Source organism: Vulpes lagopus, chromosome 15 (genome assembly GCF_018345385.1).
Source record: "Vulpes lagopus strain Blue_001 chromosome 15, ASM1834538v1, whole genome shotgun sequence".
Lineage (NCBI taxonomy): Eukaryota > Metazoa > Chordata > Mammalia > Carnivora > Canidae > Vulpes > Vulpes lagopus.
The window spans coordinates 18,521,848-18,539,111 of NC_054838.1; the positions used below are offsets into that span (position 1 = coordinate 18,521,848).

The following is a 17,264-nucleotide window of genomic DNA, read 5'->3' on the forward strand; positions in this document are numbered from 1 at the left end:
TTGCATAGTAAGCCTTATAAAGAGATGCCACTTATTAAGAAAGGACCAGAGGAGAAGGAATAGTTCTGTGAGAACTATGATTAATTCAAGTCAGGGTGCACTGAGTTTGAGAGTCTTGGGGGAAGGCCAGTGACGAAGTTTGTCTGTCTTCCAAGGAAGGGTGTATATGGATTCTGTTACCACACAGGTGGCAGCTGAGCTCATGGGAGAAGATAAGATGACCCATGGGGGAGGGGCAGCAGGGCAGAAGGTCGAGCATGTACCCTGGTGAAAAGCCAAGTGTAAGAGGAAAGAGGAAGACAAAGACTTCCAGAAACTCTGAAAAACTTCAACCACCAGGATGTTCCCATCATGACTCCCAAGATGCCCTTCCAAGACAAGTTATACGTTTGGGGGCCTTCTCTTTGTAAAGGCCTGTATCTATACTGACTTCAACCTCAGAATTACTGCACTGGTGGGACTACAGGCCTATAATTTATGCAAGTAAAGAGGCACAAATGGGGAAATAGGACCAGAGAAATTCCACAGAGTAGCTTCTAGGCAGAAAAGGAGGAGGTTTCCTTGATTTGCCAGGGAAGAACCCAGGTCAGCTTGTAAAGTGGTCCCTCCAAACTGTCTCAGAATTTGTCTGACATTATTCATATGCTGATAATAAAATATATGAGCTAAAACATTAATCATAAATCATTGTGAAAGGAGTACAGGAGGCAGGGAATCAATATGGAGACAATTGACATAATCAGACTAGATCATAAGCACCTTCAGAAAGATCAAGTGGAAGAAGCAGTGATAGTAGAACCTCCCTGAGAGACATTACAAAGTATGCAGCCAATGTATTATTTGCCTGAACCATAATCTCATGTCTCCTATCTATCAATTATTGTTGAAAGAAAGTCCTGATATCCCAGTCTCCCCTCCAAAGAAACTTCAGCTTTTGAAATCTTACTGTAAGACCCAAGTTGCAAAAAGAGTCCACAGAGATGTGTACAAAGTTCCTTCTGTGTTATCTGGATTAGATCTCAGAATGGCCAAAAGAGGACTAATCTTTTGCTCTGGCTTAAACAAAGTGAAAATAGAAGCCTTTTTGGAGACCCTAACAGCAATGTTTCCAAAAGTTTAAATATCCATTGACAAAGGCAGGACAGTACCTTTAAGTACCTTTAAAGGAAGTGACGTGAAGTGCTTGACTTGTTAACATTATGATTTATTACACACCTGCTGGGAACAAATTGTTTTCCCAAATGTTTAACAAGATGGAATCCAATTAAATTTGATCTTTGGTGGGAATAGTTGTCTATATTTAAATAAGACTCACAACTGATAAACTGATATCAAACTGATAACCTTTAAAAGTTCATATTTAATTTGAATGAAGCAAATTTCCATGTTAATGATACATTTAACTCTCTATATGGAAGTGAACACTGGATTTTTGTATTTGTAGGAGATCTTCACTATCAAAGTGATAAAGTTTGTGATAAATATCATTAATGTATCAAGCACAAATGTTTCCTCAAATCATTGGTTCGTTATTTATGGATTTATATCTGATGTAATTCAGGAGAACCAATGCATTTTAGCCATTAGTTTTCTCATGGCTCCTTTTACCTCCTTGTTCCTCAGACTATAGATGAGGGGGTTCAACATGGGGACTACCACTGTATAGATCACAGATGCCACTTTGACCTGATCAGCTGAATAAGTTGACTTGGGCATCACATAAACGAACAAAACTGTCCCATAAAACAAAGTGACTGCAGTGAGGTGGGAGGTGCAGGTAGAGAAGGCCTTCTTTCTCCCCTCAGTAGAGCGCATATTCAGGATTGAGTGGAGAATGTAGGTATAGGACACAATTATGGTAAACAGTGTGCTTATGAGGACGGATGCAGAAGAGATGGCAGGCGATATTTCAGCAATATAAACATGGCCACAAGAAAGCTTCAAGAGTGGAAAGAGGTCACAGAAGAAATGGTTGATTTTGTTTGGTCCACAGAAGGTTAGATTCATCAAACAGCCAGTAAATGATGAAGCGTTCATGCATCCACCCAGGTAGGAAGCCCCCAATAGGAGGAAGCAGACCACTGGGGACATCTGGGTGGAGTAGAGCAAGGGAGAGCAGATGGCCACATAGCGATCATAGGCCATGGTGGCCAGCAGGAAGCACTCTGTAGTCCCAAAAGTGACATCAGAGCCAAGCTGGGCTATACAGCCAGTGACAGGGATAGTCGTTTTCTCTCTTAAGAAACTCATTAGCATGATCGGAGTCACTGAGGTGGAATACCCGATGTCTACAAAGGCCAAATGGCTGAGAAAAAGGTACATCGGGGTGTGAAGCTGTGGGCTGCTTCGGATTAGGATGATTATACTGATATTTCCCACTATGGTAATTATATAAACTCCCAGGAAAATCACAAAGAAGATGGCACATAATGTGGGATTATCTGTTAATCCCAGAATAATGAACTCTGTCACTGTTGTATGATTTTCATTCTCCATCTATCCATTTAATGGTGCCTATTGAAATCAGAACCAGAGGAGGTTAAACTGGTTGAAATTACTTCACATTTAATGTAGATATCTAAATAGAACCCTACAATTACAGTCTTTAAGTGGTAACTCTACCTCACACAGAGGACTTTGTGCACACAAATTTTCTTTCCAAATTTCATGAAAATGTTAAAATTGAACACTCTATGACCTTAGATTTCAGCTCTTTTACTTCTGTTTGCATGCCATGGAGTAAGTCTTTCCCATGTGTAAGAAGAAGTGTGTGAGTGATTGTTACAGCAATACTGAATGTAGTAACGTAAAATGTAAATCACCGAAATGATCATGGAGAGGCCAGCTCTTGATTTTCCACTCCCACCCTAAATGTGCCTCTGCCAGTATTTTCTTATTTAGTCAATACTATCACAATACATTTATCCAATTATTGGGCCAAAAAATATGGAGTTGACTTTGGCATCTCTTTCTTACTTGATCCTTTCCCTGGAATGAAAAAAATTACGTCCTTAGTTATGATTGATACCAAGGGCTAGAAAGTGTCTATGTCCAAGATGAAAGGGCCAAATAGAATTTTTATTATTGTTATGAGCTAACTCATGGATATTTGGCAAAATCTTTTAGGAGTAAGAGTACATCATACTTTTTCATGCTTCTAAGATTGCATGAAGCAACAAGAAGAGTCCAGGTATTTTTATGGGCTGGGGTTAATTGGAAAGTGAAGCATTTGGGGACCTGCATTAGTAAGTTTTGGTTTCATCAGTTCTATTAAGCAATTATAGGGAAATAGGAAGTAGGAGCATATGATGTGTGGGGAGAGGTAGTTAGAGAGGTATGGATGCAAGTAGCCAGCTAGTAAGGCTAGGAAATTGGGTTGAAAGAAAGATTAGCATTTCAGAAAAATATTCCCTTCATTCAAATTAGAGCACACGAATAAGGAGAGGGGAATATATTAGTTACATTCAATCATTTCCATGGCTCTTCTAGTTTAAAGACCAACATATTCTGCATAATTCGTTTTTTTCCTAAAGAACTTTTATCTGAAGAAAAATTAAGAAAACATACACATATAACTGTCAGCAACCATGCACATTTTACTCAATGGCATATGTGAGTCATGACAATGACATCCTACAGTATGAACAGTACTAGGGTTACATGTCTGAATTCTCACATTCTAGCTTTCTTAATAAGACAAAGCCTCAACCTGATATAAATTTTTTGAAAAAAAAATGTACGGAAGATACAAATGCTTTCAAAGTTTTATATGAGTGCCATCAGGGAAGGCAAAATGATGAGCAGAAATACCTTGGACTTTAGTAGCCACACAACCTTGGCATCGGTTTCTAGCTCTGCCTCCCACTATCTATGGAATCATTGGCACATTAAAGAAATTGCTTATCATCTGTTTCCTTACCTGTAAAAAGTAAATAATGATACATACCTCATGTGATTCTTGTGTTAAAAATGATGTGATGTGGATAAAAAAGACCAAGTACTATGTATGCAACAAATAAATGCCCAATTTCTAATAATTTTCTTGAAATAATCGACTTGTAATTTCTTGTACGTATAAGAGAATCAAATATTTCTGTGTCCTTAAAAAAGAACAAGTACAAACTTGTAACACATCCACTGCAATACTAGGGATAGGCTCCAAGGAATTGTCACCGTATGGCAGAGCCATATTTAAGTGAGGTTTGTGTCATTTGAGATAAGACCCAAATCACTTACTTCACTTATTATAAATTAGTTTGTTTTGGAAAACTACGTTGAGAATCCATTGGGATAGAGAAATTACATGTGCAAATCTATTGGGACAGAGATATACCATGTAAACATGATTATATAAAAGTATATAATTGAAATACTTTCTACATACTCTGAGGCTCCATTTATTTTTTAATTAAATAAAGAAATTAAACATTTTAATTTAATTACATTGAAAATAATTATAACATTTTAGTATCATTGAAGTTGATTATTAGATCAACAAGAATAATATGGGCTGTGACAATTTGTGGCACTTCTGAAATGTGGCTATATTCAATGGTCCAGGTTTTCATGTCATCTATGTTTAGAGATAATTTCTGTTTGCTAATACAGTTTAATTTACAAACACGAATCCACTGGAATTGCACTATTATTTTAACATAAGTGATGTACATTTAAAAAATCCTATATATTTTTCACTTGGTATATGGATCTGTCCTAGGACCCTTGACATACATACCACACTGGTGGGTGGCAAACGTTTCTTAACCATGCCCTTCTCTCCCCTTTGCCAACTTTGATCCACCAACATGTAAGCTTTCTAATAAAACAACGAAACTCACCCTAACATTTTTCTCAGGACCCTGCCATCCACAACTGCCACATAGACTGGCAGGTTGTCAAAGATACATGGCGACAGTTGACTCTGGCTGTATTCTTGAACCATGGCCACATAGCAGAACTTTCTTTAAGGTTGAAAGTCAGGTTCCTTTGATTCTAGGCTTGAAAGAGCCCATCAGTTAATAACATCAGAACAAAGCTAAACCTGATAATCGATGTTAGGAGGATCTAACAGCTCAGACACCTCAAACCCAGCAAATTAGGAAATGGACATGCTGAGGCTCCCTCAGTCCTAGGAAGATACTATTCCTTTAGGTTTCAAGAAGCCAAATTGTGACGGAGGACTGGCACAAATAGGTATTTGTATTCCTCTTTAATGGCAGAGTGCTGGAAATATAGAAAGCACTAAATAGATGTTTGTTGATTTAGTGTTAAACAATTTTTAGAAAATCTGTCTATGTATCAGATACTATGCTATGACCTAAAGATAAATACACACTCCCACATTTCTATCTTCACCCAATTACAAACTATTTTATAATTGTATTCATCACTCCACCCCTTTCCAATGGAAAACTAATTCCTGGCGACCTTAGGTCTGAGGTTTAAATTATTTGATCATTGAAGCATCTAAGTCTTGTTTAAGACTAAGTCATAGTCTCAGTAAACAGTTTCAGAGAATTCTAAAACCCTGAAATATGTTTTGTACATAATACACCTTTGCTTATGTAGATGCTAGTGTACATAATTGCTGAATGTCTTTTTTCCCCCTACTTTCCTACATTTCCATGAGGGAGGAATCATGTCTGCCTCATTCCACACTTTATTCTTAGAACATTGCAGAGTGCCTGGTACATAGAAGTTTTAAACAAATGAATGAGTCAGTGAATAAATGAATAATCTACTTTTTAAGATTTTTATTTTACTGTGGCACACCTAATATGAGATGTTCTCTTAATTGGCTCCTATGTGCACCCTATAGTATTGTTAACTATAATACAATGTTCTATAGCAGATTTCTAGGACTTATTCATCTTGCTTAACTACAACCTTAGGCCTGTTGACTAGCAGCTCCCCATTTCACTCCAACTCCAATCTCTGACAACCATCATTCCACTCTTGGGTCTATGAGTGACTATTTTAGGTACACTGTAAAATGGAATCATACAGACTTAGCCCTCCTGTGATGGGTTTATTTCACTTTGCATAACATCTTCCAGGTTCATCCATGTCATCACATATTGCAGAATTTCCTTTTCTAAGACTTAATAACATTCCATTATATGTATACATACCAAATGTTCTTTATGCATTTATCTATCTGTCAGTGGACATTTAGGCTGCTTTCCTGTCTTGGCTATTGTAAACGGTGCTGGAGTGAACATGAGAGGGCTGGTATCTCTGAGATACTAATTTCAGCTCTTTTAGATCAATATCTAGAGGTGGGATTACTGGATGATATGATAGTTCTATTATTGATTAACTTCCATACTGTTTTTCATAGTAATACCATTTTGCATTCCCAGGAACAAGGTACCAAAGTTTGCTCTTTCTCCACATCCTCATCTACACTTGTCTTTCTCTCTCTCTTTTAAATAATAGCCATCTTGACACATGTGAAATGATATCTCATTGTGGTCATTATTTGCATCTACATGATGATTAGTGATGTTGAGCATCTTTACTTGTACCTTTTGACATTTTTGTGTCTTTTTTGAAGAAATGTCCATTCGACTCTTTAGGCTATTTTTCAATCAAATTATTACTGTTTTTGGTACTGAGTTGTTTTTATTGAGTTGTTTCTTATATATTTTTGAAACTAACCTCTTATCAGATATGTGGTTTGCAAATATTTTCTCTCATTCTGTAGTTGCATTTTCACTTTGATGATTGTTTTCATTGCTGTGCAGATTATTAGTTTGTGGTGGTCCCACTTACCTGTTTTTTTGTTTTTGTTGCCTGTGATTTCGACGTCATACCAAAAAATTATTGCCAAGAATAATCATATGAAGCTTTCCCCTTGTTTTCTTCTGGAAGTTTTCTTCTTGCGGTTTAAATTCTTACATTTAAGTCTTGAATCTGTTTTGAGTTGATTCTTGTGTGTAATGTAAGAGTTCAATTTCATTCTTTTGCATGTGGATATCCAGTTTTCCCAATACCATTTACTGATGGGACTATCTATCCTTTCCTTACTGTGTATTCTTGGTGCCCTTGTCAAAAATTATTTGATTGTATATGCATGTGTTTATTTTTAGCTCTCTATTGCATTCATTGCTTTGTATGTCTATCTTTATGTCAGTACCATACCATTTTTTAAAAGATTTTATTTATTTATTCATAGACACAGAGAGAGAGAGAGAGAGAGAGAGAGAGAGGCAGAGGCACAGGCAGAGGGAGAAGCAGGCTCCATGCAGGGAGCCCAACATGGGACTTGATCCTGGGTCCCTAGGATCACGCCCTGGGCCAAAGGCAGGTGCTAAACTGCTGAGCCACCTGGGGTGCCCAGTACCATACCATTTTTATTACTGTAGCTTTGCAATATTATTTGAATCAGGAAGTGTGATGCCTACAGCTTTGTTTTTCCCTCTTAAGATTATTTTGGTTGTTTGGGGGCCCTCTGAGATTCCATATGAATCTTAGAATTGTTTCTTCTATTTCTATAACAAAATTCTATTGAGATTTTGATAGGGATGTACTGAATCTGCTTTGGGTAGTATGGATATTTTAACAATATTAAATCTTCCAACCCAAGAACATAGGATATTTTTAGATTTGCTTGTGTTTTATTTAATTTCTTTCATCAATATTTTGTAGTTTTCACTGTACAAGTCTTTCACCTCCTTTGTTAAATTTATCCTTAGGTTATTTTATTCTTTTTTGTGTTATTTTAAATGGGATTATTTCCCTGTCTTTCCTTGTGATCAGAGAACTGTGGCAAATTGCATACCTGAGGGCAGGTACAGAGTCTGATCTGCATTATACTGAGAAACCTTGAAGAGATGAGAAAAAATTAGCCAATTCTTGGATGGCAGTGTGGACTGCCTGGACAGACAGAAATCTAGAAGAAATCCAAGTGCAAAAAGAAATCATTTCACTCCAAAATTCTCTTTCCTTATGCACCAAGGATTTTACTTAGAAAGCAGCCTTGAAGGAGGAACTGGTAATATAAGCAAAATCACATAGTCCCACATATTCTCACAGTAAGTAGATGTGTGGGCCTTGCCTTTTTGAATTCACAGGCAAAACAAAAATATTTAAAATTACAACTCAACACTGAGTTTCAAAAGTATAAAGCCTCTAGGAGAATACATTAGAGAATATCTTTGTAACCTTGGATTGGACAAAGATTTCTTGAACTTGTCACGAAAGCACTAAACAATAAAGAAAATAGGGCAGCCCCAGTGGCTCAGCAGTTTAGCACTGCCTGCAGCCCAGGGTGTGATCCTGGAGACCCGGGATCGAGTCCCACATCGGGCTTCCTGCATGGAGCCTGCTTCTCCCTCTGCCTGTGTCTCTGCTTCTCTCTCTCCTCTCTGTGTATTCTCATGAATAAATAAATAAAATCTTAAAAAAAACAATAAAGAAAATACTGTTAAATTAGATTTCATTAAAATTAAAAGCTTTTGTTCATCAAAAGATACAATTAAGAGAGTGACAAGGCAAACCAGAATGGGAATGTAACTTTAAAATGTACAAAGCTGACAAAGGATTTATAGGCAGATTATAGTAAAACAAAATCAATAAGAAAAGTACCATCTGAGAATAAAATTGGTAAAGGACCTGAAGAGACATTACACAAAAGAAGATATGCAAATAAATATTTAATTTTTTTTTTAATGTGGAACATAAGAGGTCTGGGGAGATGGGAGGGAACACTGCCTGATGGCTTCATTGTAAAATCTAGTGACTAGCCTGGGATTCTCTGGTGTTATCTTTTTTGAAAACTATGGATAAATAACTTCATCCACAAGATGACTGAGTTACCAGGACTTCTTTAAGCCAGCTCCTTCTGTAGGCTATCTTTATACCCTTGACTGTTTGCAAAGAGTTACACTTTCACCAATTTACATGCTGGGAACTTTGAATTGGGGAGAGTTGGAATCTACTCTTGCTCTAGGATTCTTGTGACACACATCATTTTTGTAATAATTGGAAAACCATATTTTACTCTTCAAACATGATTAATCAGAAGTCATGGGGAAAGTTCTAGAGGCAGGAAGGTAATTAAGGAGGCTAAAAACTATCCAGGCTCAATCATAAACACCTAAAATAAAGCCATGACAAAAGTGGAGGCAATGAACACCCTGGGAGATACTACAAAGAAGGATGAAAGGTATATTCCATGTGTGCAGCAGCCTGGGTATCTAAATTCATAATTTTATACCCTGGAAATACCAACTGGCTTGTTTAAAAAAAGCTCCACTGTGCCATAGCCCCCTTCCTAGCACCACTCCGTGGTAGTTTTTCCTACTAATCAAAGGCTTGTCAGCAAAAGTTCGAAGACAAGTGTTTGCAGACAAACTTTTGAGAAATATGAAAAATTACTGGGAATTCTCAAAGCTCTCAAAGTCTGTCTTCAGAATTCCCTTTGTGTCATGTGGATTGAGTCATCTTGGTGACAAAACTATGGAATGTATTCTTTTGGTCTTATTTTAGGTAGGAATAAGATCTTTCAAGACTCCAGCATAACTATTTCAAAAGATTATGACAACCCTGTATAAGACAGGCCAAGTCTTCCAGAGAAAGTTATCTGGACTGACAACACTACATCAATTGCATTTCCACTGAGTACATGATGCTTTCTAAGATGTTAATTTATAAGACAATATTTTAAAAATATATAAGCTAACAGAAGAGAAAGAAAACACTCTCAAATCATGGACTGTAGACAATGAGCAAAGGAGAGAAAAAGTGAAATTGTATTTTCCAAGTCTCCTAACCCCGAAACATACACATTTGATTTGGACCCAGCAGAATTTCATGAAATGATATATATTGTGACTCTAGAAAATTATAAATTAAACTTGGCGTTAATTAACATACTGCAATTGTGTATTTAAGACTGCTCTTCACATAAAGTGATAAGGCTAATGGAAAACATAAACATCTATCACATATGTTCTGGAAGCTATCATTTTCGAGTTTCTAGAGTCACACTGCATTGCTTTCAAAATAACCAATGTCTTCTAGCCATCAATTTTCTCGTGGCCTCTTTAACCTCTTTGTTTCTCAGACTATAGATCAAGGGGTTCAACATGGGGATTACCACTGTGTAGAACACAGACACCACTTTAATATGATCAGACGAGTAATCTGACTTGGGTATGACATAAACAAATGTGACTGTCCCATAAAACAAAGTGACTGCACTGAGGTGAGAAGTACAAGTGGAGAAGGCCTTGTGTCTTCCTTCAGGGGAGCGCATATTTAGGACCGAATGCAGGATGTATAGATATGAAATAGCTATGATAAACAGTGTGATTACAATGATGGACCCGGCTAGGACAGCAGGTGATGTTTCAGCAACATAAATATGGGTACAAGAAAGCTTTACTAGTGGTGAGAAGTCACAAAAGAAATGATTGATTTTATTTGGTCCACAGAAAGTCAAGCTCAGTAGACAGCCAGTAAATGATGAAGCATTCACACATCCCCCCAGATAGGAAGCAGCCAAGAGGATGATGCAGACTCTGGAAGACATGTGTGTAGAGTAGAGAAGTGGAGAGCAGATGGCCACATAGCGATCATAGGCCATGGCGGCCAGCAGGAAGCACTCAGCTGTTCCAAAGATAACATCAGAGCCAAGCTGAGCTATGCAGCCAGCAACAGGGATAGTAGTTCTCTCTCTTAAGAAACCCACAATCATAATGGGTGTGACTGATGTGGAATACCCGATATCCACAAAGGCTAAATGGCTGAGGAAAAGATACATTGGGGTGTAAAGCTGAGGGCTTCTGTGGATCAGCATGATTATGCTGACATTGCCCAGTAGGGTAGCAACATAGATTCCTAGAAAAACCACAAAGAAGATGGAACAAAGTATAGGATCCTCTGTTAACCCCAAAATAATGAACTCTGTCACCATTGTATGGTTTTCAGTCTCCATCTTATTTGTAACAATGCCTATTGAAATAAATAACAAGTATATTCAATAAATTCAGTGATCTCATAGGTAACATATTTACTTTTCCATTCCCCCTATTAAAAAATCAAAATGGGGTGCCTGGCTGGCTCAGTTGGAAGAGCATGAGGCTCTTGATCTTGGGGCTGTGAGTTCAAGCCCCATGTTTGATGTAATGATTACTTAAATAAGCTTAAAAAAATCAAAACATAGATCCCTTTTGTCTAATGCTAACACTCTACAAAATATTTCCAAACATATTTACATTATGCATGATTTGAGATATTAATGTCCATTACTTTAAGGCCAAAGATACAAAGAGACCAATGACTCAGATCAGAGCACAGTTAACACTCATTTGCGTCATTTGATCAGTTCAGATTGTTGAATGAACCCTTACATCTGATGAGAACCAGAACGGTCAAAGGAATTGACTTTAAGCTAGTGTTTAGCAATATCCAATCTGCTCCTACCTTGTTCACCTTGGAGACCACATTTGCCAGCCCCTTTGTAGTTAGGTAAGACTGTGAATGGTACATGCCGATGGGCTAGTTGAGGAAATGCACTGTTTCTTCTAGATCAAATTAAATTACCAATGGACAGCTTTCTCTTTCTCTTCCATAGTGATATATTCTATATGATACAACTAGAATATAGTAGTACCTCCCAACAGCCTGGGATTTGAAGGAATGTGGAAAATAGAGAATACACTGGAGACATACTAGAAGTGAGAAACAAATCTATGCTGTGTTAGATACACTGACTTTCCAGGGTTGATTTGTTAGAAGAGCATAACATCACTTTACCTGATTAATATAATCACAGATTGGCTGTAAATGGAAGCTGCATGGAGAGTTTAACCCTAAGGACAACAGGAGAAATAAATCCACTCTGGATTATTAATTGTACTTTAGGGACTAAATAGACCTAACAAAAAGATATTTTTCATAATCATATGAATAACATATATAGAATAGGTGGGAAAAATGCTTCCATGCTTATATTATGCCAGTCATGTGAGACCAAGACAGTAATACACAATGAAAGGAATATCAAGAGGTCATTTCAACAATAGCAAAATTTAATGAGTAGGCTTAATCATAAAAATGCAAAAATTAAAACAGACTTTCAGTTTAAGCAATGCTGTGAACATGAAATATCCTAAAACATCCTCAACAAAATACTTGGATAAACTGCTGACTTAAGGATTGAAAGACATATTCAGAATGCAGAAGTGAGCTTTCATGTAAAAAGGGAAATCTCAACCAACCAAAAATGATGTGGGATATTTTAAATGATGCATAAATGACACAAGCAAACCAACCATGCTAAGATAGAGTGGAAGAGCATTGTAGTGTGAACTGCAATCGCAAGGAAAGTGATAGCTTTGCATTTTTGAAGAACAGCTAAGCCCATGTGGTGGGTAGTGATACAAGACTGACTCAAGAATTAGGCAGAAGCCAGATCACCTATGGCTTTGTGAGTCATAATGAGTTTAAACATTATTCTAAGTGCAATGGGAAGACAGTGCAAAATTTAAAAGAGAATGTCATGATCTAATTTACATAATGATAGGATAACGCTGGCTACTTTAAGGGGACTAACTTCTAGAGGAGTGAGAGAATTAACAGAAAGACCTTTCAGAATATTATAGTATTCCAGGTGCAATGTGGTACTGGCTTGGGTAGCAATTGTAAAGACTGAGCATAGTGGATAGACTAGGGAAATATTTGATAGGTTAGGGGGGAATTTGTAGCTGAGTCAGAGGAAATGGGAAGACGATACCAACATAGGATTTTTTTTTTTTTAAGGAGAAGATCAACTAACCTGCAGGTACCTCTAGTTTTGAGGTCATCCTACTATCCCTGCATCCCTGCATCCCAGCATCCTAGCATCCCAGCAAGAAATAAACCAGACCCACTGAAAAAGCAATTACTAAACAATGAAAAGAATCAGCAAGTACTATAAAATCAAAACTATTACCAAATATCAAATGATATTTTGGAAGTACTATAGAATATCAGATGTCTGCTACTTGAAAGAGAAGAAATGTAACTGTTTTTGAAAGGAACACTGTTGATCCTGTGTATCCCTCACTTTCCAAATGGAGTATTTGCTACTTAAAAAAACCCTCAACAAAAACAAAAAACAAAAAACAAAAAACCCTCAACATTAAGTTGCTTTTTTTTTTTTTTTTTTTTTACAAAATATACAGATAAATAACTATTGGTACCCTTAGTCAGTCTTACTAAGAAAAACTGTACCCTTTGCAGTGATGATTAAACCAATGTGATCCAATCAACTTTACACACAAATTAACCTGATACAGTATGTAAGAATGCTAAATCTCTAGTTTCGTTAGCCAATCCATGATTGTATCAGGGGTTTAAAGGACACAAATCTAAAATATATTATATATATATATAATATATATATTAATATTTTTAATTTATTTATTCATAGACTCACACACACACAGACAGAGGGAGAAGCAGGCACCATGCAGAGAGCCTGACGTGGGACTCGATCCAGGGTCTCCAGGATCACACCCTAGGCTGCAGGCGGTGCTAACCCACTGCACCACCAGGGCTGCCCAAGTCTTATATTTTTATTAAAAAAATATATACAGGGAACCTGGGTAGCTCAGGGGTTGGGTGTCTGCCTTTGGCTCAGGGTATGATCCCAAGATCTTAAAAAAAAAAAAAATATATATATATATATATATATATATATATATATATATATATATATATATACCTGAAAGACTCAAATGAGTTCCAGATAGGATGTGCGTACCAGTATGATATGGAAAACATAACATATAGTTACTGCAATGAAAATAAGATTTTAGGGATGCCTGAGTGGCTCAGTTGTTGAGTGTCTGCCTTTGGCTCAGGGCGTGATCCTGGAGTCCTGGGATCAAGTCCCATATCAGACTCCCTGCATGGAGCCTGCTTCTCTCTCTGCCTAAGTTTCTGCCTCTTTCTCTGTGTGTCTGTCATGAATAAATAAATAAAATCTTTTAAAAAAGAAAATAAGATTTTAGCACCAAAAGCTCTGGCAATAAATTTAAGGTCTGTCACTTATGAGCCAGATGATCTTGAAAATTTTACATAACCCTTCTGAGATCCAATATTCTTATTTTAAAAGTTAACATAATAATATTTACCTCACATGGCTGCTGTGTTAAGTAAGATGGTGCATGTTTATACCTAGTAATGGATGGTAGTAAACAAATAATCCGTAAATGAGAATCTACTTCAAATAAGCAACTATCAGCTTCTACTGCAAACGCGAAGGACATTTATAAATCAATAACAGAATGAAGGTTACCTGCTGGTCAAATGTTATGATAGTGACAAATTCTAGGAATCATTTCTATATGTCAGGGATTATTTATATAGGATTTATAAAGAATACAAAACCTTTACTTCAGCATCAGATATGCACAGGTTTGTTAACATCCCACTGAAAATCCAGTGGGAGAAAGTCCAAGGAGATTGAGAAAATTAGGTGCGTTTAGATATGCCTACACCATTATGCTGGCTGAGATACTCACCAAGGTCTCAGGGGCTTCATTTATTCTTCTCATTACTTGTATATAGGTATTACAATGGCAAACATCTAATTAGTTTTAAAACTTCTTTAAGATTTTGTTTATTTGGAATGCCTGGGTGGCTCAGCAGTTGAGCGTCTGCCTTCGGCTGGGGGCATCATCCCAGAGTCCTGGGATCGAGTCCTATATTGGGCTCCTTGCATGGAGCCTGCTTCCCTTGTCTCTGCCTCTCCCAGTGTCTCTCATGAATAAGTAAATAAAATCCTAGAAAAAAAAAGATTTTGTTTATTCATGAGAGACACACATAGAAAGGCAGATACATAGGCAGGGGAGAAACAGGCTTCCTGCAGGGAGCCTAATGTAGGACTCGATCCCAGGACTCTAGGGTCACAATCTGAGCCAAAGGCAGATGCTCAACCACTGAGTCACCCATCTCGCCCTAGTTTTAAAACTTGATTGGGACAACACAATTAAGGAGGGCTATAACAGCCATGACAATGTGCCTAGAACTAGTTTCTTGAACCCTATTTTGTAGTTCATAGTTAATCACACCTCAAGGAGTTGCAAGAAGAGCCAGGGTGCTTTTCTCTGTGTGAAACTGACCCATGATTTAATTCAGCATTGGCATTTCCTGCTTACCACATAAATCCCTCCACCAAATTGGGACTCCTAAAATAGCAATTATTGAAGATATTTCTTCCTTTCCCTATGTAATATTTATCTCTATCTCAAATCTCCCTATGGATAACCAAGAATCTCTTCCTTGTTCCTGATTTCCATAGGTTTTTTCATAAATGATGTTACTGCTTACATTATTCTGAAATTGCTTTCTTTTACTCAAAAATATTTTTAGATAATTCCTTGTGATTATGTATTAATCTCCTTCATTCTCTGTAAAGATCCATGGTATTCCAAGTATTAAATCATTATTTATTTAGCTATACCCTGCCAATGCTTCATTGTGCTTATATAACAGTAGTACCCTTGGATATACTCTAAGAAATGGAGTTACTGGATCAAAAACTTTGCCCAATTTAAATTCTGATAGATATTGCCAAATTGCACTTTTTCATTCTTTGCATCTGTGTGTAAATATATAAATATGTGTGTGTGTGTGTGTGTGTGTGTGTGTGTGTGTGTGTGTATGTGTGTATGATATTCTGGGTAATTCCTAAGACCTACCTTCCAGCTCATTATTTCTCTCTTCAGTTATGGATAATCTACTGTTTAATCTATATTTTTTCTGAATATATTTGTTTATTTCTACACTCTCTGGGTTTTTTTCAAATTTTTGTGCTCTTTCTAAAACAAAAACCCTTCTGAGATTTCTTGTTCTTTTATTTCTTCAAAAATACTAATCAATATTTTATAATGTCTATTAAACCATTCTATTACTTGAAGTTCTTGATGGTCTAAATCTGCTCTTTGATGTGTCTGCTGACATACTCTTATTATTTCTGTTTGTTTTTGCATTTACTCTTTTATAATTTTAAATTTTGTGCACATCTTTTTTTAGTGGGGTTTTATCTTTGTTACTCTTATTTAGCCTGGGTTGAGAGTATGTCCTCCCAAATAAGTTTTTTTGTTCTTTATTTCTGCTAGCTGCCTTCTAGATCACTGGCTCAGGATAAATTTTTATGCTATTTTTCTCAACTTGAAGGTCTACAAAAGAAGAAGACAGTAAAATTTGAACCCCCAAATGTATATTTGGTATAGATTTTGTTCTAAAATTCCCAAGAAAGATTTTTTCCTTCCAAAAGATTCTACAGTCTCATGGTTGAAAAATTGATTTTATACTACTACGCCAAGCAACACTTATGTATCCCTTTCTGCAAGTAACCACAATGTACAGTTATTATAATCTGTAGATCTCCAGGAGGCTTGGGGACCTGGCCTTATAGAAATTTTAGCATCCTAGAACCTGAAACAATCTCCATAAAGATAAAGATTTTAACAGCAAGGTGTCATAGTTTACATTCTCAAGAGATTAGATTTAAAAATTGTAATGACCAGTTTTATATTGGGAGTGTGTTGCTAACACTGATAACTGTGATATGTGTTGAATGTGTTGATATGAGCACCTAAAGGAAATGACTTCCTCTGAGCTAAAGAAATAAGCAAGATCCCATGACATTCCTGTGTGGCAGTCAACAAAAATGCCCCACTCTCCCACTGAGTGTGAAGTTGAGATTTTGATTATAGTTTATACTTTGATTACCTTTTATGGTTGATACCAATTCCCATACCAACAGCCAAAATTTTCCAACTTCAGGATTAAGTGTTTGTGGGAATGCCTCACTTGGGGTTTTGAGAGTCCTTCCTTGTCTCGCATTTATATTATTTGCATGTGTTGTATTTTTACAGATTTATTTTGTAGAAGGGCAAAAGTTGCCACAAGGAAGTTAAAGGCTTCTGGTTTGATATTTGCTCATTTGGGCAGATAATTTGTAAAGCTGACAGAAAAATCTCATATTCCTATGTGGGCATAGATAGCATTGACCAATCCACAAGTGTTTCTCACACACTGACTCAAAGAAGAGGAAGACTTGTATATAATCAGAGCTACCTCCCTGTGCCACATATTATACCAGGTGTAGAAGTTAAGATTTGGTGTTTGCCTTCTATAAATATAAAAAAATGGTGAGAAAATGAAGATTCACAAATGCCCCTATGGACAGTACCTAAATGACTGGTAGCTTAATGTCCTGAATGTACTATCTCCCTTTCCTTGCTAACACATGGCTATAACCA

At 36.8% G+C, this 17,264-nt stretch overlaps 2 protein-coding genes across 2 annotated transcripts; both read right to left on the reverse strand.

The window, feature by feature from the left end:
- Positions 1-1,557: 1,557 nt before the first annotated feature.
- Positions 1,558-2,502, reverse strand: LOC121475992 (olfactory receptor 481). Its single transcript, XM_041729694.1, has one exon. The coding sequence runs from the start codon at positions 2,494-2,496 to the stop codon at positions 1,558-1,560; it is 939 nt and encodes a 312-aa protein (XP_041585628.1). The 5' UTR covers positions 2,497-2,502.
- Positions 2,503-10,003: 7,501 nt separating this feature from the next.
- LOC121475994 (olfactory receptor 481-like) lies at positions 10,004-10,942 on the reverse strand. Its single transcript, XM_041729695.1, has one exon. It carries the CDS (start codon positions 10,940-10,942, stop codon positions 10,004-10,006), a length of 939 nt encoding a protein of 312 aa, XP_041585629.1.
- Between the last annotated feature and the right edge of the window lie 6,322 nt (positions 10,943-17,264).

Coding starts and splice junctions, on each gene's coding strand:
- LOC121475994 (XM_041729695.1), bottom strand. CDS start 10,942: ATGGAGACTGAAAACCATACAATGGTGACAGAGTTCATTATTTTGGGG.
- LOC121475992 (XM_041729694.1), bottom strand. CDS start 2,496: ATGGAGAATGAAAATCATACAACAGTGACAGAGTTCATTATTCTGGGA.